Source organism: Bacillus rossius, chromosome 5 (genome assembly GCF_032445375.1).
Source record: "Bacillus rossius redtenbacheri isolate Brsri chromosome 5, Brsri_v3, whole genome shotgun sequence".
Classification (NCBI taxonomy): Eukaryota; Metazoa; Arthropoda; class Insecta; order Phasmatodea; family Bacillidae; genus Bacillus; species Bacillus rossius.
In genome coordinates, this window is record NC_086333.1 from 27,014,080 (window position 1) to 27,037,363 (window position 23,284).

A 23,284-nucleotide genomic window follows, 5' to 3' on the forward strand; every position below is an offset into this window, starting at 1 on the left:
ATATACAACAAAAATCGCCAGAAACCTGATGGATAGTCAGATTATGGTACATTTGCGTACCATGACGACCTTGCCATGGTACATGGTACACTAGGTCCAATTATGGTGCAAGTACCATGAAAATGGTACGTCTAACAACCCTGCTGCTATAACATACTAAGAAGATCGCCTGCAGTAGCGGTAACAAAGCGAACGAACTACCTGTGACCTGTCTTCTTTGAATTCGAGATGGGAGCGGACGAACTATAAGAGCGACCTAGTTCGCCAAGGAGCTGCGAACTAAAAGGAGCGCTCCCGGTCGCGAACTATCATGCGCAAGTCTACTCCGGGGAAGAGGAGAGAAAGAGAGAAGAGGAAAGCAGTAATAAATCATCAATCCAACATTACTGCTGAATTTTACTAAATTACCAGATTTCTTTGGGGTAAGGATCCCACCAAGCCAACATTGCTGGAGTAATATATCCCCCAGCCTGGTATAATGGTCAGTGGCATACAGTGGCAAAATACAGTTACCCATAAGATCTCGGCACACTTCCCTAATTTAACAAATACTTTACAACATTACTATATTACACATGAATGCTAATTGGTGCCACAGTTTGACACACCATTGTTTAGTCTGTATGTGTATAAATTATAGTTGCTATCTATGGGCGTTGGCTGAACTAACATTCCATAGAAGCACCAGGTCGGAGACATGTACAATGTCTTTCAGACAAGGGTCTGTTCCGGAAAGAGGTAGGTTTACTGGCGGGCAGTTGCAAGTCGGGCTTGAATCGACCTCCGGCCGGACGACGTCACACTTCCTTACTCAAACGTCTTGGAATACCGCCTTAAGTTTTGTATTTAGACATATTATTTAATTATAACATAATTACTTTTTTGTTTGTTGTATTTAAGTTCAATGACAAAACCGTTTGAATAAAAAACAAAACAACAAAGAAAATTAAATATAACCAAATGTAATGAAATAAATGAAATGAAGTGATTTTACTTGAAACAGAATCGAAAAAACAGATTGTAATGAAATAAACCGATTTGAATTGAAAAGAGATTCTATAGTATTTGGTCCACTCTTCCCACTACATCCCTCCTTTATATATGACTTCCATACTCCTTGACTCTGCTCTAGTACTTTTCATTGTATTTAATAGAGGTGTAAATGTAACGAAAAAATGTGTACCCGTATGTATTCGTTACTATAACAATTAGTACTCGTTACTTTCGTATCGTTACTCGTTACTTCTGATACCGCATAACATGGCACATGCTATGTTATGTAACAGCAACGAATCGAGTCGTATTTCGTACGCGTACAGTATGACATCGCGTAAATATAAATAAATCGAATATAAACAATTAAAAATATTTGATAATTAACAGCTTTTGTTAACCAAGAAACAATTAAATCTCATCAGAGCGGCTTTATTAAAATATATATTTTAAGATAAGAACATAAAACGTGAAAATACGCAATAATAAAAAACAAAAACATACATATTTATAATTTGTAAAAAATACTTTCTTACGTTGTTTCTGTTCGAATCTAAAACTTTGTCTACACACACAATACCTTTAATAAACAGTAAAAAACTTGGACGACGAATTTCCAAATTATACTTTTATTAATAAACAAACATCGTTCTTTGTAACGATTAAGCGCGCGCATGCGTAAAACATACGAAAGATGCGAGTAACGAAATGCATTCGTGTGTAACGTTTCGTTACTCGTTACTAGATGCCGCACCCGTTACTCAGTAACGAATACATATGGTTTGCTACAGCTCTAGTATTTAATCCATGCTTCTCTCGTTCAAAGATCGCAGCTATCTGTTTATCTCGTTATCTGTTTATTTTTCAGTAGATAATGGACAGGTTACTTATCACTTAGAATTAGTTATATTATGAAAGTTGTTCCGATCGAGTCGTAACCTGATTGTATCCTTATTGATAGTGTTTCTAATTGTTTGTGAAGTTGAAATGGCTACTTCTCGCATTCTTGTTTTGAAGAAACACATGTCTTCCAAAGCTGCATCTACGATGATAAAAAATGTGACAGTTATTGGCGGCGGGCTTATGGGATCTGGAATCGCACAGGTTAAAATCATACTATCTTTGTTAAGTACTCGTTTATTTAGAATTAATGTGAATTAATAAATTCCATTAGACATATGACTTCAAAAACGAAAGTACTGATATATGCTGCTATTCACATCCACGGATAGCAGTTATATCATAGATTGGACATATAGCTTGTATTACGTCGAGCGATTGTGAATCCGCTCAAAGTGAAGTCATTAAAATTAATATCTTGCCTTGCATAAGGCCTGGACACAATCAACAAAAGTATTTCACTCACAAAACACAATATTGTACATAACAGTAGAACTTGGTGTAATTCTATATATAATCATACGTTATATATTAAGCATTTACACTAGCCTGGATTTAGTTTTTAGTAGAGTTAGCTCTTTGTTTTACGCTTGCTTAATACTGTATGATTGCTAAAACTGCAAGCCACTGCCCTTCCTAATTTTACATTGTAATGTTATGACATAGTAAGGGAGTATATCATCGGAATAAGTAGGTTCAAGGTCATGGCCACGGTCGTACAGATAGGTCTGGCAACTTCCTTTCCTTTGCCTTGGCGTATCTCGTTGGCTTAGTGAAGTTCATGGCGGCCTGCGAACTAACGGTGCTAGTAATAGTTTAACCCATCATTAACATTTTGTTAAATCGGAGCTTTGTATAAAATATATTAGTCCTAATTACATTTCAGTTATTGAAATTTTTTCACAGATTACTATTTTTTTAATTCATTTGGGTGGTTGGTAAATGCCTAATCTGTACCAATGCCGTAAAATTTTTCGGAATTTGTTAGTTAAGTTTAAATTTTTTTTCAGGAATATGTTGGGTGTGGCTCAGAGGTCAAACGCATGTCTTGGCAATCTGCCGACTGGGTTCGATACTGTAACACCCCTCGTGCCTCAAAATAGAATTATTTGGAATTAATTAAAAGAGCCTTGGAAACAAGCTGGAAAAAAAAATACATTAAATGAAATGATTTACTAGAGGCGACACGAGGTGGGAACAAACACAATTTAGGAACTTCCAGTAACAAGCAAAGGGGAAGTTGTAGGATCGTTATAATCAATAAAATAAAAACTACACGATTAACTTGATCTATAGTTTCCCTGTTTTATTTGCCCTGATTCATTATCATGTTTCCATTATTTTAACATACACACAAAAGGTTTTAACAATTTTCAAAGATTAACAAAAGGAAAACGAAAATAGGCCGGCCTGTGCTTACTGAGAACAATTTACATTCGTAGTTTGACATATAAACATTTGCATTATGACTTTCACACCCAAAGTTGGATGGATTCGATTATTACATTGATAATTAGTTCTATTAGTTTTACATTTTCTTGAGAAAAACACTGGTCGCTGGTGGGTTGGTCATCCGGCTGAGATAGTACGTCGCTAGGTAAAGGGGAAATGTTGAAATTACATTACCACCCGGGGTCTTCAAACAATCACGTCGGGCGGTAGAAAAGTTTCTTCTAATGTTTCTTCCCACGGAACAGGGAAGGGGGGGGAGGCCACGAGATGAGAGTATCAATCTCTCCCGGTCATCGAACCCTGTCTGCAACAGTCCAAATCAAAACTGATTAGAACTGGTATACAGGCAGTCTATGGGGCAGAAAATGCCCGAAAAAAAAAATTTAAAGGGAAAAAGGAGGGTTCGCGAATTATCACTCACCAAAACAGGGGAGTTGCCCAGCACGCTGCCATCGTGGAGTCAGCCCGGGGTCTGGAGCTCGCGAATTGCGCGGCAGGACGCGGATGATTTCTTCATAATAATAAATTTAAAAAAAAAATTAAAAGCTAAAAAAAATAACTATTACATTGCAGACGGACTAAACTACTTGAAAAGATTTTAGGGATAGCATCCCTCAATTAGGCGACTACATAGTCGGTTGCGGCCGGATGGAAGTTTTGCAAAGTCTCGTCGACTCGCCGATAATCAAACGATCCGTCTGCAGTCGCGGCGCGAAGTGACCCGCGGAGAAACGCGTCTCGTAATTAAAAGTAAAACTTGAATCAAAAGTGGAGGGGAGGACTGGGAGTCCGGACCGAAAGGTCCCGAAGTTCCCCGAGTGAGGGCCATAAAAAAACTCTGATTGAAGTCTCGAAGCTGGTAGCATTGCGTCGACCTTAGCGCTACCTGTTGGGGGCTGTCTGAAATAAAAAAGAATCGACTCGCCGACGGCGTCCATATAACTCAAGGCAAAGCAGGTGCTGCTCCCTGGCGCCCTAGCGGGCAGGCAAGCGGAGAAGTTCGCGAATTGGCCGCTAGGAAGCACTTGTGATCAGTTTTGGCGCACTCGTTTTGCGACGAAGAGACCTTGGAAACGGTCACCGGTGTCCAGGGGGTTACGACCGGTCATTGGTCTTACTTGGAACAGAGAAGGGGGGGGGGGGGGGGGGGTGAAATGCAACGTTGGTGGGAAACTACGCCCCGTCGTGGCTACCGAGGGGCGAATATAACACTACGACGTGATGAAAAAGGCGGATCTCAGCTCGTCTCTGCGAACTGGTCGCCTGCAAGCTACAGCCTTGCCTATGCAGTTAGAGTCACGAAGGGAAATAATATAACTGGCTTGAGGCGTGACTGAAGGCGGGGGAAATGGTAAGCGGGCTGCCAGTCAGTGATTAGACCAGCAGAATATCCGATACGCCGATGGGAAAGGGGCTCCAGAGCACTGAGACAAAGTTTAACTCAGAGGAGTACACCGGACTAACAAATTAAAATTACACTATAGTAGGGCAAATAAAATTTCTACACAAAAATTTAAAATCATAATAAAAATTTAAAATATATCGTGTCGAATTTACAAATTAACGGCACAATACCTATGGATACTTCTTCTTTTACAGTTAAATTTTTTTTTATTTCTCACAATATTAAACAATTAATTACATAAATTAAATATATTTAAACAGTTAAATGTATATATTTAAACAGGAATTGTTTTAAATGATACAGTTTTGAATTGTATTTACTATTGAGCGTGATTTGTGATTTTATTCAATACCGCGCACAGTTATGCAATTTAACTGTTCGAACATATTTAAATTCTGTGATTAATATTTTAATATTGTTAGAAATAAAAAAAGACTAAAAAAAAGTACCAGTTGGTATTGAACCCGAGCCTGCAGATTGCCAGGCCATGTGCCTGACTACTGCGCCACGCCCCGGACTTGACAATTCTTTAAAACATATTCCTGAAACAAAACTTGAACTCAACTAACAAATTCAGAAAAAAATTTAAGGCATTGGTATAGTTTAGGCATATTTACCAAGCACCCAAACAAATAATAAAATAGCAATCTGGGTAAAAAATTCCAAAAATTGAGATGGAATTAGGAATTATATCATATTTTATACGAAACTCCCATTTAACACAATGTTAATGATGGGTTCAACTACTACTAGAGCCGTTAGTTTGCAGGCTACCGCGAGCTTCACTAAGCTGATGGAGAATGAAGTTGCCAGACCCATCTATATGACTGTGGTCGTAGCAACCTAGTTTTGTATTTGTATTTTATTGTTGCTAATATTGTTATAATAGTCTCTGATATTTAGTTGTTTTAGTATTAAGGAAAGCCATTAAAGTACTTTTGGACTGGTGTCACTTTGCATGGTTATTATTTGTGTAAACTAATTTTCAGTATTTTATTTAATTAAAATGTAATTTTTATAACTATATTATTACATGTGTATTTCGTAGTATGTTTGTGATGTTTCTAGAAATTAAGGCATTAGTTTCTGTAAAACAGCAAAAGAAAGAAAAACATGCTGACACCGTGATGCCTAAGTGATAGACAATATTTATTGCATCTTGTGTTAGAGACAGAGACACACACACTCACACTCGGTAAAGGTAATAAATTTTAGAATGTTGATTATATTTAGAAGTGTATTTTCAGTTAAAATATAAGAAATAATGGTCCCCTATTTCAACTTTTTTCAGCTAGGTACGTCCAAAATGGGATACATACAGTGATCTGTACAAATGTTACTACTACAATGTATGTTTGACTTCCTGTTTTGACCTTAGACTTGCTGTACACAATTAACTTTTCAATCATGTGGGACGAGGGTTTTGTAGGTTCGAGCTTGAACTCTTCTACTTCGTGCATCCATTTGCGTAGTCGCTCCTGTTTAGCTTTCCACCTGCAGGCCATTTAAAAAAAAAATTTCTTTAACTTTTTAAGTGCTTGTAACATACTTGTCAAATGCTTGGGTTAGCATTAAGTACAGCATGTTTTTACTTAGCACTTATTAGATAATATTTTGTATTCACATACATAGAACAGTTGCATCAAAACTCAAATGGTCTGTATGACCCCAGGTGTCTTTAGTAGCTAGAGCCAAGAGTTTATGGTGTTATAAAAAAGAAAATTTTGTAATTAAATATAGTGGATTTTTCTTTATTGTCATTAAAAATTAAAATATATTGTGATAATACGTAAATATCAAGAACAATAATGTTAATTAACTGCTTCAAAAATTCATGGTAAGACACTTAAAATGTCAACATAAAAAAATACTACATATATGTAAATTGATGAGAGTAAGTTAAGCAAAATCTGCAACTGAAATATTCAATATTATTGTGTAATGTTCTTTAGTTAATTAGAAAGTTGTAAATATGAAAATAAAAAAAGTACAACTAAATATACTTTTTTTGTATTGAAGCATCTAGAACCACTATTTTATTGTTTTATATTTTGACAAGTTTCATTGTTATCATTTGTTGAGAGTGGTAGGTAGTATTGTATATATCTTACTACCCACTCTCTGAAATGGTATCACTTGGGATGTTTGTAGTTTGTTAGTACCTATCTATCTCTGTATATCTATCAAAATAGACTTTGGACTATTATGTATTATCGGTATGTTGTTAGTTTGAGAAATATAGTAATTAGTATACAATTAGTATGGTTCATGTAACATTCATTAACTTTGATGACATTTTGTATTATTCTCTTTAAAAACTCTGTATTAAACATCCAATTGGGACACAACTGTATGGCTTTTACTATATATTGAAACGTTGGACATACCCGGTGCCTGAACCAAAAGAAATGGTGTTGATTAATAAAAAAAATAACAAATCTATTGGGGGGGGAGGGGGGGCTCATAAAACGTACACTCGCTTGGCAACAAAAGGTACTTTGTAATCAAAACTGTTCACAACCCGGGATCTTAAAATAATAGGCTCCGCCCCCTGTACAGGAGGTCTGGAGAGAGAAGGAATTACTTAAAATTAGTTAAAACTTAGTTCTAAGTACGTTTATTACACAAGACCTTAACCTCATACAAAATGTTGCTAGTTGATGAGAGACAATTTTGAAGTATAAACTTTTACATTTAAACTTAATAAATAAAATCTAGGGTAATCTGAAAATCAGTCTTATTAGTTGCTTTACAATGAAGTACTTTAACTTGAATGAACTAAATGGGGATCATGATTTACAAACGCTTTGATCGAGAAGCTAGAGGGTATCAAAATCTTCTACGATGTTAAAATTCATTCTAAGTCCTTAAAGTTAACTTAAACATTATTTTAAATTATCTAAGGTCAAAACGTAAAACTATACGCCCAGCATGAGGTCAGCAATATCCGCTCAGGTCCGGCCTCTTCAAAAATAACTCAAACATTACTTCCGCGACCCCAACCAACTTTACATGAACGTATTGCTGTTCCGGGGAATAGCCTCCGGCTCAAAAAGCCTAACATCCTTAAACCCTAACCGGCTTGTTGCCACTGGTGAGAGGCATAGCCTCCCCCAGAGTGAGCACCGAGCTACCTTAGCGGCCGCTTAAAAACCCTCTCGGCCCCGCCGCCGTTTCCAATAAATCTCGGCCCGCCGCCCCCAAATTTCGCAATCAGGGTCCGAGCCTGCTGAACGAGCACCGTGTTGCGACCTAGTTACGCCAGCAGACCGCCGCTTCACGAGGGTCGGTTTCCCGCGCGTTTCATGAGTAATGTGCAGCGAGGGGAAACGGCACGCCGCCGGCCAGTCGCTTACGAAACGAGGCCGCTTCTCGCACGGACGCAGCGACCTGACCACAGCTCGCGCCACGAAAGACAGAAATCTGAATTCGGCCACACCGAGAAATTCTGGAACACGACAATATATTTTTTTCTTTTAATAACATAAGACACATAAACTTAAAAACAAATGTGCATAGTGTATTTAATACACTGTTATCTTGAATATAATTACAAGTATTAATAATATTATGTATCCTTGTTATTTAGAAAACAATACTTTCCATGCTAATATATTCAAGAAAATGTTGCTAATATTGCTAGCTAATAAAGTTAAAAGGTTGGTTAAAAATTGTTCATGAATAATTTTAAACAATGTTAGGTTGCTGATATCAATTTTTAATTCTCTGGGTTCAAGCAAAAATAACTATGAAAATTTAATGCTCAGTTGGTTAGAGGCAGAGGTCTCTTAATCACAGTTCAGTACCTCTGGATTTAGCTATTAACTATTGCAGACTAAATTTCTGGCAAAGCTTGCTAATTCATTGATCTAGATTCAAGCAGCCAAAAATATTTATATAATTTCAGTTGTTGAACAGTTAAACTCACCCAGACGACACAAAAATGGCCACGGCCATTTTCAAAATCAATCACTGATTTTTATGTACTGGAATATCTTATGATTAATAATTTTATCACACAAACTAAATATCAGAAATACTTTAAGGCTCTCTTGGCTTTAAACTTAAACATTATTCAACTCAGATGTATGCCTAGAATATCTATTAGGCTATAAAATGGGCAAAGCCAAATTATATCCATCATTTCTCCATAATGGTAGAAGATCCTTTTTTTTAATCTCTACCTCCTGGTTCACTATCACATAATTTTAAAACAATTCTAGCCAATAATAAGAGCTAACATACCATTTGAATAGTGTGCCAAACAAGCTGACAACCAATCTGGTTGCTTAACAACTTAACTGGAGGCTAATTGGTTTTTCATATCACAGCTAGCACAATATCATCTTTAGCATACAAATTACTGCAATTTTGATAACAATGAACTCATAGCTGTTAAATTACACAGATAAAAGATTGCAAAACATGACATAAAAGACAAATGCATAGATATACAGTTCCAAAGAGGAAGGTAGTGCATAAATATGTTCCTTTTCTCTATGCGGTTGAATTAAAATAAAAGTAAAGATTCAGTAAGCATTTGTATGTATGTAATAGTATTTGTATTTATAGTATTGTGCATTAATATATAAAATGTACATAAATATCAAACCAAGAAATGGTGTTTTTCCAGATGCTTAACCTACATAACAGTTTATCAGTAGAGGGAATATTATATATAAGTGAGTGTGTGTGTGTATATATGTGTATATATATTATTTGATTGATTTAATGGTTTAAGTTTATATTTGGTGCAAAGAAATTACAAATTTAAATATTACATTATTGTTGCATTATTATTTCAATACTACTCATTAAACGTAGGCCTTTAGACATGCCTGTAGGGTATGAACTATAGACTGCTTTTATTTACTTGACTTTGAAAAAAATCATTCATATACACTAAATAAATTATTTACATAGTACATAATAATTTAGGTTTTCAAACAAAACCCTAAAATAAAGATTTATGAAATGATTTCAATATTTTAACTGACAAAATGGGGTATGTAGTTGATGTGAATTTTGCTGCATTTTATGTTTTGCTCTGAATTTATAGTTATGCTGTGTATTAACTTCCATTTCGATGTTTCAAAGTGTTTTGACTTAAATTTTCTTATTATGATTTTATCACGTTTCACCATATAATCTTGCCTCTATCAGAGCTCCTCACAGGCTGAGGTCTAAACAGAAACTGACAATCATATTATCAGCTGCATGTAACCCTCAAAACTGAGGTGTCTGGAGTTATGACATAGATGTGAGCATTGCCTTTTAACAATAGGGTCATTCCATGTGAAATCACCCAAATTTAAATTATCGGGTTGCATGACTATTTTATTAAATTTTTATATTTACACCATAGATGTGCCAACTATTTAACAGTACAAAACCAATTTTCAAAATTTTTTATTGGCAGCCATATTGAAATTAGGCTCATTTTTCTGCACGGAGACGTATGAAAATGTGTGTATTTTAGGGTTTCGAAAAATTAATGCTGTACTTTGTCTATTACAATTAGAACATTCTGGTTTTGACTGGTTGAAAGAAGGTATTCTAAGGTACCGTGTAAGGTATATACATGCAAACAAGCATTTAAGGTACTAGGGGAAAATGGGACTTAAAAGTGTGCCAAAAAATGAGCAGAATGACCAAATTCAAGGTCATACTGATGGTGAAGGGCTATGAACCACTGACTGGCAATTTTTCTTCAAGAACTATGACTAATAGGGGTCACATCCATGGAGAAGCAACGACGGGATTGTAAGCCCTTCTTGCTTTTTTTATGTTAAAGTTGCAACATTTCAAAAAAATCAAAATTTCAAGGTCTAATAACTGTTAAGGGGGACCTGCCAAAAATTACAGGTTTTGGGCTGACATACCTCTACTGGTACTCTACACAACCTACAAGTTTCATTTTGTGGTTCACTGTGGTTTCTTAGCTATAGGCTCTCAAAGGTGTACAGAAATTCACTTGTTTGCTTTCCCATGAAATATATACAATTGCAGATTTTTTGCTATATATTTATGATCCAAATAAATTTTATAAGTTTCCGAAAGCTTAGTAGTGTAATAAAGATTTAATGTATACTGTATGACTAATAGAAAACACCACATGGAACTAGTCTGTAACAGTGATCCTGCATGATAACTGGTTGAAACTGGTTCTTGTAGGCTAAAACCAACTAACTCCAGTGTTACTGTAGCCAGCAAGTCAGTGTGGAGTGAACTTTAATAGAGTCAACAAGTGCATAGTTTATGAAAAACATTCTTGCTAAAGTTTTGTTGTACCTAACGCATGAGTGAGGTATATATACAGCACAGTGTTATGATTTAAATATGGCTTGTTCTGTCGGCTCTTATCTAAATGAATCTTGTCAAAATAATTCATATGGTGTATCAGTGATAAGTCTAGCATCTGGGTTAAGCGATTCTGATCGATTTCTAGTGCAGAAGAGAGTAGGACTAAATGAAATAAACAGTGTATGCACTTATCATTACAAAAAGTATGTTCAAAATTCAGCCATTTATTTGGAAAGTCCTGTAGTGATACTTTTAGCATTCACAAAAAAGTTATTACAAAAAAACCTGAGGGTAATTACTTTGTGCATGTCTGAGAAATGGCCCTCCTTGTGGCTTGTGCCTGGGAAATCAGTTTGTTCTTCATGCCACAAAAGACTTGCTGTTCCTAAAGCTGAAGTTAATACTGAAGATGACATTGACCAGCAGTTCACAGACCCTGACATAGTTATAGAGACTCTGAATCAGGTGGGCGAAACTTTAGGTGTTTCTCCCATTAAGATAAAGAGGTTAAGTAATGAGAAAAAGCATTTGGAAGTCAAGCGCACGGTAAATAAGTTTTTTGGTTCTGTTAAGGAGAAACTTAGTAACTCTTTTAATATTTATTACGATGTACTAGAAGAGGAGGATAGAAACAGGAAGGCAACCGACAATGCTGTACAAGACATAGAATATCTTAGTGTGTGAAAGAGAGAATAAAAGTTTGTACTTCAAATGAAGAAAAAATTAAAGTACCCATATAAGTGTAGTCCCACATAGTTGGACAATTAGGAAAACGGTAGAGGAACTGGGTGTAAGTGAATACCTAGTAAAAAAAACCAGAACACTTGTTGAGAAACATGGCATCATCCCTGAAGTAAATTTGCAAAAAATAGGGAGGAAAACTAGTCAAGAAATTAAAGACCTCGTTGTGAAGTTCTATGAAAGTGAATATGTAAGTAGGATGTGTCCTGGGATGAAAGAAACCAAATCAGTACGCCTTGAAAATGGAGTGAAAGAATTAAAACAGAAAAGACTGATACTTTGTAATTTAAAAGAGCTGTACCAACAATTCAAACAGGAGCACCCATTGGCAAAAGTAGGTTTTTCTAGCTTCTGTGCCCTTAGGCCTCAGTGGTGTATTCTAGCTGGCGCTAGTGGAACACACACAGTATGTGTTTGCTGTATACATCAGAATGTGAAATTGATGGCCGCAGCTCTAGGCCTTTCCGATTGTAAATCTCTGCTTTCTACAATAGTGTGCAACATCAATGAAGAAAATTGCATGATTGGTCAGTGCTCACAATATCCTGGTGTTGATGCACTGGACTTCAATGAACTGTGCCATGAAAGTATAGATGATGATGAAAATACCATATTTTATCGACAGTGGGTTGCTACTGATAGATGTAAGTTGGTCACCATTTTGAAACCATTCTCTGAATTCAAAGAAAATTTTACTATGAAGTTAACTGATTTAAAGAGTCATCATTTTATTGCCAAGAGTCAATCACAGTTTCTCAAGGACACAAAACTGGATTTGTCAGAAAATGAATGTGTTGTCATTGCGGATTTCTCTGAAAATTACACATTCGTGTTGCAAGATAAAATTCAAAGTTACCACTGGGCTAGTGCAAAGCCACTGTCCACCCATTTTGTGTTTATTTCAAGAAGGAATCAGGAGAAAACACATGCCACAGGAGCCTATGTGTAATAAGTGATTGCATGGAGCACACAACCACTGCTGTCTATGCATTTCGGAAGCAACTGGTACTCTTTATAAAATCATTTATTCCTAAGCTGAAGAAGATCTTGTACTTTTCTGATGGATGTGCAGGTCACTATAAAAATAGAAAAAACTTTTCTAACCACTGTAAACATTATGATGATTTTGGTGTGCATGCGGAATGGCATTTTTTTTGCCACCAGCCATGGAAAAGGCCCAAGTGACGGGATAGGTGGAACAGTAAAGAGGCTTGTGACAAAGGCGATTCTACAACGGCCAACTGAGGGCCACATAAACACACACAAAACAATGTTTGATTTTTGTGTTCAGAATATTAAAGGCATAGACTTTGTACTGGTTACTGCAGAAGATGCACAAAAAGAGCATTAAACTCTGAAACACCGCTTTGAAGAAGAAAAAAACATTTGATGGAACTAGAGATCATCATTGCTACATCCCATTGGATGGATCAACTCTTCGCGTCAGTAAGATTTCTGCATCTGTTTGTTTGAAACACATTGAAGTCAAGACTGACAGAACTTCACAATTATTGAGAATCAAGGACATAAATGATTATGTTGTATGCGTGTATGACAAAAAGTGGTTTATCGGAAAAGTTATTGATGTGTCCGAAGCAAATGATGATGCGAAAGTAGGGTTCTTCAAACTTGCTGGACCCACAACTACATTCAGCAAGACAAACAATGATGTTGTTTGGGTGAAGAGTGCTAATATCATCGACATTGTCACCTCTAGACTTCACCACGGCCACAGGGAGAACCTACAACATTTCTCAAGAGAAAAGTACAGAACTTTGTCATAAGTTAAACTTGTTTTTGAAAACAGTGAAAGCTGCGGAGAGTTCGTAGGCTGCGGCATGTTGTCAACACATTTGTTTCTGCTAAACTGCAAACAGACTTGGCCTCAACGATGTTTGTATTGTGTGACAATTAATGTAAGGTAAACTATTTTACAAAACTCTATCATTTTATCATTTTAGTGTTTTAAAGACAGAGTTAAAATATTTATTAGTAAGATATTGCTTTCACAAATGGTCATAATTGCAGTTAAATTTTGCATTTAATGCAACAATTCAGGCCACATTTCTGTACAAATTTGACATTTTGTAGCTAAGGAACCACAGTGAACCACAAAATGAAACTTGCAGGTTGTGTTAAGTACCAGTAGGGGTATACCATCCCTAAGTGTGTAATTTTTGTCAGGTCCCCCCCCTAACAGTTATTTGACCTTGAAATTTTGATTTTTTTTTGAAATGTTGCAACTTTAACATAAAAAAAAAGCAAGAAGGGCTTACAATCCAGTCTTTACTTCTCCATGGATGTGACCCCTATTAGTCATAGTTATTGAAGAAAAATTGCCAGTCAGTGGTTCATAGCCAGTATGACTTTGAATTTGGTCATTTTGCTAATTTTTGGCACACTTTTAAGTCCCATTTTCCCCTAGTACCTTAAATGCTTGTTTGCATGTACATACCTTACATGATACCTTAGAATACCTTCTTTCAACCAGTCAAAACCAGAATGTTCTAATTGTAATAGACAAAGTACAGCATTAATTTTTCAAAACCCTAAAATACACACATTTTCATACGTCTCCGTGTAGAAAAATGAGCCTAATTTCAATATGGCTGCCAATAAAAAACTAAAAAAAATAATTTTTTTTTTACTGTTCAATAGTTGGTACATCTATGGTATAAATATAAGAATTAAATAAAATAGTCGTGCAACCCCACTTAGGTGATTTCACATGGAATGACCCAATAGCAAGAATAATTTAGCCTGGGGTCTATCAGTCCTGCAGGGGTATTAACCTGTGGGGTGTTTTTGAAAGTCGTGGCTTTTCTGGAAATACATTTTTTAAAAACAATTTTTTTTGGGTATTAAGCCATGTGTACACAACATTGTTGTCAACAGTTGGAAACTTTGTTGCCAACAAATTGTATGAATGTTGGCAAGTGTTGACAACAGAGGGTGTTAAAAACTATAAACATGGTTGTTAGAATATAGTTGAGTCAGGATGCTGACTGAGGAATATGTGTTTTTTTTTGCAGCAGCAATAGTAATTTTTAGTGGGCGTCACGAGACGTCAAAGTCAATTTTGGGTTTGTCCTTCTCCCCAGTGTCGCCAAAAGTATTCTAGATGTGATTTATTGCGAGATTAAAACTGTATGACTTTAGGATCATGTGTGCATTAAAGAAAATTTTCAGGTAATTTTAAGAATTTCACAAGAATATCTTAATTCAGATTTTGAGTTTACATTTAACAACATTAGGAGAAACTAAGCAAGGAAGGTACAAACTGGAAGATTCCTATATATTTCTATTAAAGCAAATACATTTTCTTGACTCAATTTCATATTGATGAATAAGTGGCAGGTCAATAGGGCTTTGCTGCACACACAACCGTACCAGGTGGAGCCTCAAGCTCAACTAAATGCTGATCACTCTGTTGCCAACAATGTTGAGCTTGTGTTGACGGAGCTTTAGAAATGGTTTTTTTATTCCCCCAAAATTTTAGAATTTTTTTATTTGCTGCAATCAAATTTGCTCTTTTTAATTAGATAAATTACACAAATTCCTTTGACTTCATAGTCCTTCAGAACTACATACCAAGTTTTGTTGTGTCCAGGCAAAATGGAAAATGTGGTTTTTTGTCCTAATTTATACATTTTCATAATTTCAGAGCATTTTAAATGCTACTAACCATACCTAACTAAACCAAACTTTCCAGTTACAATCAACTACATTTGTAGAAAACTAAACACTATAAAAAACAAAAAATCACAAAAAATATAAAAAAAACTCACCTTTTTTAGTTCCTTATTTGTCATAATTCCTGTTGCATGCATTATTATTGTCTCGGAGAACCTATGTGTTGCACGATGAATTTGTTGGAGTATTAAAAGTCATGAAAAATAACATGCAATCATGAGTCATTTTCTTAAAAATTACTTCTGCAATCACTGAAAACCACTCACAAGGATTAACACAGTAAATGACATACAAAATATATGTACTTCACAAACATATCCAAAGAGGGGTGGGGGGTAAAAAAAATTAATTTCTGCTAAATTTTATACTTTTTATGGTTTTATAGTATTTTAAATTTTATTGACATTACCTAAATAAACCTTTTACTTCAATACATGCAAAAACAACAGATTAAAAAAATAAACAGCAACTCAACTAATTTTTTTCCTCACAGTTGGCACAGTTGTTTTCTAACACTAATGACAAGTGCTCAAACATCCCATGCCACCTGTTCCCCTAGGCTTGTTAGCCTGCGGTCCGAGATGATCATCACCAGCCGTTGTGAACTAGTTGTTGCGATGCTGGCTGCGCTGAGGTGCGCGAATGTGCGGTGTGCGCAGGTGGCAGCCCAGACGGGACACCAGGTGGTGCTGTGTGAGGTCAGCGACCAGGCCCTGCAGAAGTCCCGCAGCAGCATCCAGACCAGTCTCCAGCGAGTGGCCAAGAAACAGTTCAAGGTCAGTCTGCCAGCACCTACAACACAGTGCACCGGTCAGGTCCCGTAGTCACTATCTATGACTGTGTGAGGTGTTGTTTCTACAAGTTTATTTTTATCTCGGTTGGATCAAGCTAACACACACATTTTACACTAGTGTGGGTTCAAGGGCCACAATGGTTGCTTGGTCAGTAATTGCAACCCCAGGAAAACCGTCCGAATTCAGTTCTCAGCAGGGTCGAAACTGGAAATTTAAAAAAATGGGTATGGCTGACATTACTGTGAGCCGGTGGGTTTTCTCTGTCCACTCCCGTGTTCCCCATTTGTACACTCCCGTGTAGTCCTTACGCTATGACTTAAACTTAAATTCATCCTTCCATCTATCCATCCATTCATCCTTCCATCTACCCATCCATCCTCCCACCCACCCACCCATCCATCCATCCATCCATCCATCCATCCATCCATCCATCCATCCATCCATCCATCCATCCATCCATCCATCCATCCATCCACCCATGCATCCATTCATCCATTATCCATCCATCCATCCATCCATCCATCCATCCATTATCCATCCAAAATCCATCCATTATCCATCCATCCATCCATCCATCCTCCCACCCATCCATCCACGCATCCACCCACACATAACCCATACATCCATCCACGCATCCATACACACATCCATGCATCTATTCATCCAAGCATCCATCTGTGTATCAATGCATCCATCCTGTAAATTAACTGAACTTTCTAAACATAAGATAGTTGTTTTCATGTAGCTAGGAATTGTCAGGAAATGACATGCTGTGATATAGATTTAGTCACTTTCTTCCATACCATTGCCATATCGTAACACCTTAATTATTATGGTTAATAAGTATGAATCAAGATTATTGTAATTACGCAAGTTTCTTCCATAAAATACAGTTTTTTTAAAAGTGTTTTCAATGGACTACACTTCAACCAGTGTCTTGGGCATCCCGTAAACATGGCATTGACCATCAGCTGGACAAAGAGTGGCTTCTTGCAGTATCAATTTATTTGGTAATGAATGCATGAGCACACCGTAGTTGTATGTTGTATTATTGCCCTGAATTAATAAATAAATATTATCTATTATTATTATTATCACCTGTAAGTTACGTTAATTAATTATAGCTTTTTTATACCATTTGGTCCAATTGGTTGCAGGATAAACCTGCAGAAGCAGAGAAGTTTGTGAATGATTCGCTTGCAAGACTGAACACCTCTCTCAACGTCGAGGAGTCTGTGAAGTCCGCAGACTTGATCATCGAGGCGATAGTCGAGAACTTGGAGGCCAAGCACAAGTTGTTCTCCAACCTGGACGCTGTAAGTAGTGTGTGTTCTGTTCTGTAAAGCATGTGGTAGTTGCAAGTTCACAAGCATTTCATCTGTTGTGTCTCCTTTGCTGCAGGTAGCACCCAGCCACACCATATTTGCGTCCAATACATCATCACTGTCCATCGAGGAGATTGCATCTGTCACCAAGAGGCAAGACAGGTTTGGAGGCCTACACTTCTTCAACCCTGTTCCTGTGATGAAGCTGCTGGAGGTAAGTGCTGCCGTGGTTTCGTAGGGTTTTACATGTCGCAGTCATGCAGAGACGCTAAAGGCGACGGCACCTCTGAGATTATAGTGTGTGTCGATCCAGACCTCACTGGCTATCTATGGCCTGAATTGCACATACATAAACACTTGAAAAAAAAATTCATCAGATGTTGCAGGTAGTCTTTGTGTAAAGTATTAATGGTGATTTTCAAATAAAAGAGTTTAAATTAATTTGGACCTTTATTCTTCTCACGACAAAATCACAAAAAGCTTACAGGTCCTTAACAAGATAGCTCCGCACTAAAAATACTCTCTAACTTCTGCCAATCGCTACTCAACAATCCTATGCCTTCGTGAAATAATGTTCTTAGCGACTTTATCGTCTAGGTATGATGAAACTTGAGAAACTATGTTTCTTTTGGACCAATGGACCACCCAGGCCTGTGCTGCACATCTGGGGACTAATTTATAGCTCTGATGTCCGATACTTCAAAAGAAAACGAGGTTAAAACCTAGTGGCAGCACGGCCTTGACACCCAGATGTGAAATTATCTGCCCTAGGCTCTCATCAACATGTTATTCGCTCAGAATTTCGCTCGGGACTCTCGCAGCACGTGTGGCACTCTCGCCGAGAAACTTGCTCGCCGAGGAATCCTCGCCCAGGAGTTCTGCTACAACCGCAGCACTATCGCCCAGACTCGCTCGCCCCGGAACTCTTGCCCAGACTCTCGCCCTGGAACTCCACCCTTCCAGCGGCACTATCACCGCGGGAAAACCTCACTACCAACTGCTCACTGAGGCCGGCGTCCTGGGCTTATATAGGTCCAGGCGACACTTCTAGAATTCACGAGCGCATCATTCCGCGCTGACCCGACGCCAGAATTATCGAGACGCGTCGGTAGCTCGCGGAACTCCCCAGCTGCAAGGTGTCAGATAACGCCGCAATGGCAGAGCGTCGCTAGGGGAGCAGGGGGAAGGAGGGGGAAGCGACAACCCTTGTGATCTACCAAGCGCGCGTGGCACGTCTCACGTGGCACGTCTCACGTGGCGACCATGTGACGTCAGTGGCCGTGCGAGCCGCCAGCCAGCTCTTGACCTGCATGCGCTGTGGCCGTGCTTGCGTTCGTAACAATACTTGCTATTTTTTTTATTTAAATATTTTTATTGTATATGGTCTGTATGGTTAGTGTGTACAAATTAAATGTTCATTTTATAAACAAGACATGCATAATTAATTTATTCTGGTAGGGAAGTAATACATATATTTTTATTTCAATATTTTAAAGTAGGAAATAGGTTTGTTTCACTATTTCATGGTTCTGATTCCTGATTAAGATTTTTAATTTTGATTATAGGTTCTTGATTCTAATCCTAACAACTTTCCTCTTATTTTAGTTTCTAAGAAATGATTTACTAAACACTATCCAAATATATTTCATGTTTGCATATAACTTAATTTACACGTAACATATATATGTGCTATGTTAAAATCTTTAAATCTATCTACAAAAAAAGTATGTATTTTCGTGAGAAAATTTATTGATGTAAAAAAAAACTTAAATTTTTTTTTATGTTTGTAAAGTTTTCAATTTAGAAGATTTGTGACAATTTTTTTTTTAAATGCTAGTCAACTTTTCAATTTAGAAGATTTGTGAAAACAACATACAAAAATAATACAGATTTTTTGCTTGTGAAGACCAAGTGGCAGTTAGTTGAAAGAAAATTAAGTTTTGAAGCCACAGAATGAAATTTACCATTCACAAAGCAATTTGGTAAAGATTCAAAAGATGTGGTAATAAACAGAGAGCCAAGGAGGATGATAGAAGTGGGTGGGAGGGTGCAGCCTTCACTGGCAGCCAATTGGAAGGGGAAGATGGAATAGACTAAGAAATAAAGGGTCCAACCTGTGAAAAAATTGTAAATTTTTGTACAGTTGTACATTCCACCATGCTAATAACAAACCAAAGTTTGACCATGTTAGACCTTGTGTACCATGCCAAAAATGTGCAGGTAAGTCCTACTACATAACATCATTGTATAAAATGCTTCCCCTTAACATATTTACTCACGTAGACTCTCTGTAAAACCACCAAAATAATTCAGAAAGGTTATTCTACAGGATGTAGTATTTGCAGGACAGGACCCTTCCCTCCTCAGCTATTAATAATGTTTTTTGAGAAGAATAAATATGATGTTTTGTCAGTAAGGCAGAATTTCAGCTGATTATATATAGTTCAACATCACAGTGACCTAGATCTGTATTTATCTTTAATCATTTGAAATAATTTTTAAATTATTCTGAGAGAGAGAGACAGAGATGTTGGCCAGAACCATGGAAAGTTCTCTGACCAGGGATTCACAGAGTAGTAGTTGTAAGAACAATCTTTGTAGTCATTAGGAAGGCAGCTTTTCCGGGGAAGTTTCCAATTTGTATTTTTTTGTGTTTTTTTTTGTACTGTGCTTTGTTTGGGTAGTAATCTCTCTGACGTTGTCATTGGCTCACGAATTTATCATTTTAATGTGAATTAAAGACTAATTTATCGACTGTGGTTGGGGCTGCGCTGATAATAACTTTTTTCCAAACAATTTTATTGGAATTTTGTTGACTACAGTCGTCGGCAGGAACCCATGACGGGGCAATAGCGAACTTTTGCTTATCGCATAGTCCGTTTTCCTTGGTAGAACAGTGTGTCCGTGAGTGACATTTTCACAGATACCAAAGTAATATTGGGAAGAATTTTGTCGTTTTGCATAACCTCAAACTACCGTATTAACTCACATAATGTCCGCAATAATTTGGCTACATTTTTGACAAAAAAAATGGGGTGCGGACATTATGACGTGAATTCCGAAAAAAAATTTTTTCCTTAAAATTTTACGTTTTGTGTAGAGTAAAAAAATTGTTCTCTCATAATTAGTTTACTAGCAGAGCGCTGGTGACTGGCGACCCTCCGCAGCGGACGTGAGAAATGTGACAGGTGTCGAGATAATTGGGTGCCGGCGATTAGTGGAAGACGCCACTCATTTTTTTTTCTTCTCTCACTCGCGTGTGCGCTCTAACGTTCAGAAGCCGCAGCCAGCCTACACAAAATAAACGCTTTGCGTGAAAAGATATTTTTTTAATTTTTCATTGAGATGGCCACTAACGGCACGGGGCAGATGTCTACTGTCTGCATTAGCCGGTGCCGGCGAGCCTCCCTCCCTGTCCCTTGCCACTGTCTGTATAAAAAACTGCGCATGTACCCCTACCACTTCTCCGCTACCTCCCCTACTTTGTGACGTAGTGTGAGTTGACTTGTACTGGCTTGTGCTCTATATAGCCCATCCCCTTGCAACTCGCGTGACGTCGCAGGCAGCTGCGCAGTGGAGTGCGAGTTTCTGAGTCCGGACGGTTTCACCACGCTACAAAACCCTCTCAGCGATTGCTCCGGAGAAATGAACAACTCAAGGTCAAAGCATTGTTGACAGCGTCTGTAATTTTCCATCCCGTTACTGTGCCTTTCAGGGGTGGCCAAGGTTGCTTTGTCTGGTGCTGACTTTATGCGGATTTTAAAAAGTTCCATTTCAAGTATTTAAAAAAAAATGTGCGGACATTATGCGATTAAATACGGTAATCTTTCGGTGTTTATTTATTTTTATTTTATTATTTTTATTTATGTATAGTCATGGACATTATGAAAAATATTTTGGTAAAAAAAAAGAACATTAATCTACAAAATTTGAATCGTAACTCTATATTCAGTAATAATCTTCATAACTTTAATCTTAGTGAACAGTCTCAAATATATGCAAAAACCAATAATTTTGTGAGTGCTTTATGTATGTGCAATTCAGGCCATAGCTAGCGGGAGAAGTCCGGATTGTTACAAAGATCTTGTTAAATCATATGACTAAAGAAAAAAAATCAATAATATAAATGAACAGATAAAATTATAGAACAATTTTTTATCAGAATCATAGAAATGAAACTTTTATTTTTATTTTGTTACAGAATGACTTTAACGTACACTCTTTTGTCAGTATGCCATTAAATATTGCTCAGTAATCTTATGTAAACATGTCAAACTGGAATTAATAATCTTAAAAAAAATAATACATCAACTCTGAAAAACCAACTTTGAATAGGTATATTTTTGATTTTTTGCGTTGTAAAAACCAGATGAATGTATATTTATCGAATCTGAAAACAATGTGCTATAAAATTATTTTAGTGCCCACTTAAAAAACTTTTGATTAGCTATCCTATGGCAGCATATAAAACATACTTATAAAATGTAACTTTACAATGTATATGCTCTTAGTGTGGATGAAATGAAGTATAAGACATACCTGCCTAAACATGTGATCCCCACATATAGCATTGTTAATTTTGTTGGGTAAACTGGCTTCCTTTTTATTTAAAATTTTATTAAATCATTGAAAAATTCAGGCTCCATCAACAAACAGTTGTCACATAACCTAATAGAAACCCTGAGAAACCTTTAAGCATGATTCTTGAAACAGTGACAACAGTCTCACCAGAGAAATTGAAAGAGTAAACGACTTACAGCAGTTTCATTGAGGAAGTGGTTTAAAATTTGTTTTATTATAGATATGATGCAATATGAGCATGCATGTAACAGGTGCTGTTGCAAATAGTTTTGAGACAGTTATTACAAACCACAGCCTGTCACTTTGTCTTCTGGATTTCATAAAAGAGAACAGAAATGCAATTTCTCAGACTCAAGGCCACATAAATTAGGTGCCCGAATTATCAGCTACGAACTTTTAAACTGCAATGCTGTGAAAAAATCTTAACTGATGCTACTCTCGTAGCTTCAGCCAGGTAGTATACGTACAGTTCATGGGCAGTATGAAATAATATTCATTAAAAACATTTTTTTTATGACATTGTAATACATCAATTTCTGTCAAGAAGGTTTTCTATATAGACATACAGGGCCCAAGTCACAGAGGATCATTTGGATTATAATTGTCCAGATAGTATACTCATGTAGCTACAGGCGTGAGTACCACTTTTGTGTCAAAGGAAAGCTAATATTAATTATGCTAGTATGCGACCTGTGATAGGCATCCAGGCATATTTGTGACCGAGAGGGATGTATGGAAGGACTGTATAGGGTCATTCAAAATCAAATCATCCAGAGAAAACAAAATTTTGCACCCCAACCTCTCCGATTTTTATGAAATTTTTTTTACACCATCTATAAACAAATATAACAACGCGTGTTTTTTATTTTGGCCAAATTCACTTTAGTTATTATTTTATAATTTTTTTTAGAAAATGGTGCATTTAACCAATCTGTTATTTGAGGTGCAAGATGAAAAAGGCACTTTTCAGTAAAAATTTAATTGTGAAGTTATTATTTAATACTAACTAATGAATTTTACAATTCTTACTTGAAATTTCATCAGGATTCCAAAAATCAGGTTAAAAATAACATTAGACTCATATTAAACCCTGTTTT

The 23,284-nt window shown here is 36.7% G+C and overlaps 1 protein-coding gene across 2 annotated transcripts in view; it reads left to right on the top strand.

Annotated features, from left to right (window-relative positions):
- Positions 1-1,771: 1,771 nt before the first annotated feature.
- Positions 1,772-23,284, top strand: part of LOC134531662 (hydroxyacyl-coenzyme A dehydrogenase, mitochondrial-like) — a 47,546-nt gene continuing 26,033 nt past the window's right edge. For both annotated transcript variants that reach the window (XR_010075057.1, XM_063367440.1), the window contains exons 1-4: positions 1,772-2,097; positions 16,147-16,263; positions 17,439-17,597; positions 17,683-17,820. Coding sequence is in view for 1 of the 2 variants with exons in the window: in XM_063367440.1 (XP_063223510.1) it covers positions 1,981-2,097; positions 16,147-16,263; positions 17,439-17,597; positions 17,683-17,820 (531 nt within the window). In the remaining variant the exon portion in view is untranslated. The remainder of the gene's footprint in view (positions 2,098-16,146; positions 16,264-17,438; positions 17,598-17,682; positions 17,821-23,284) is intronic.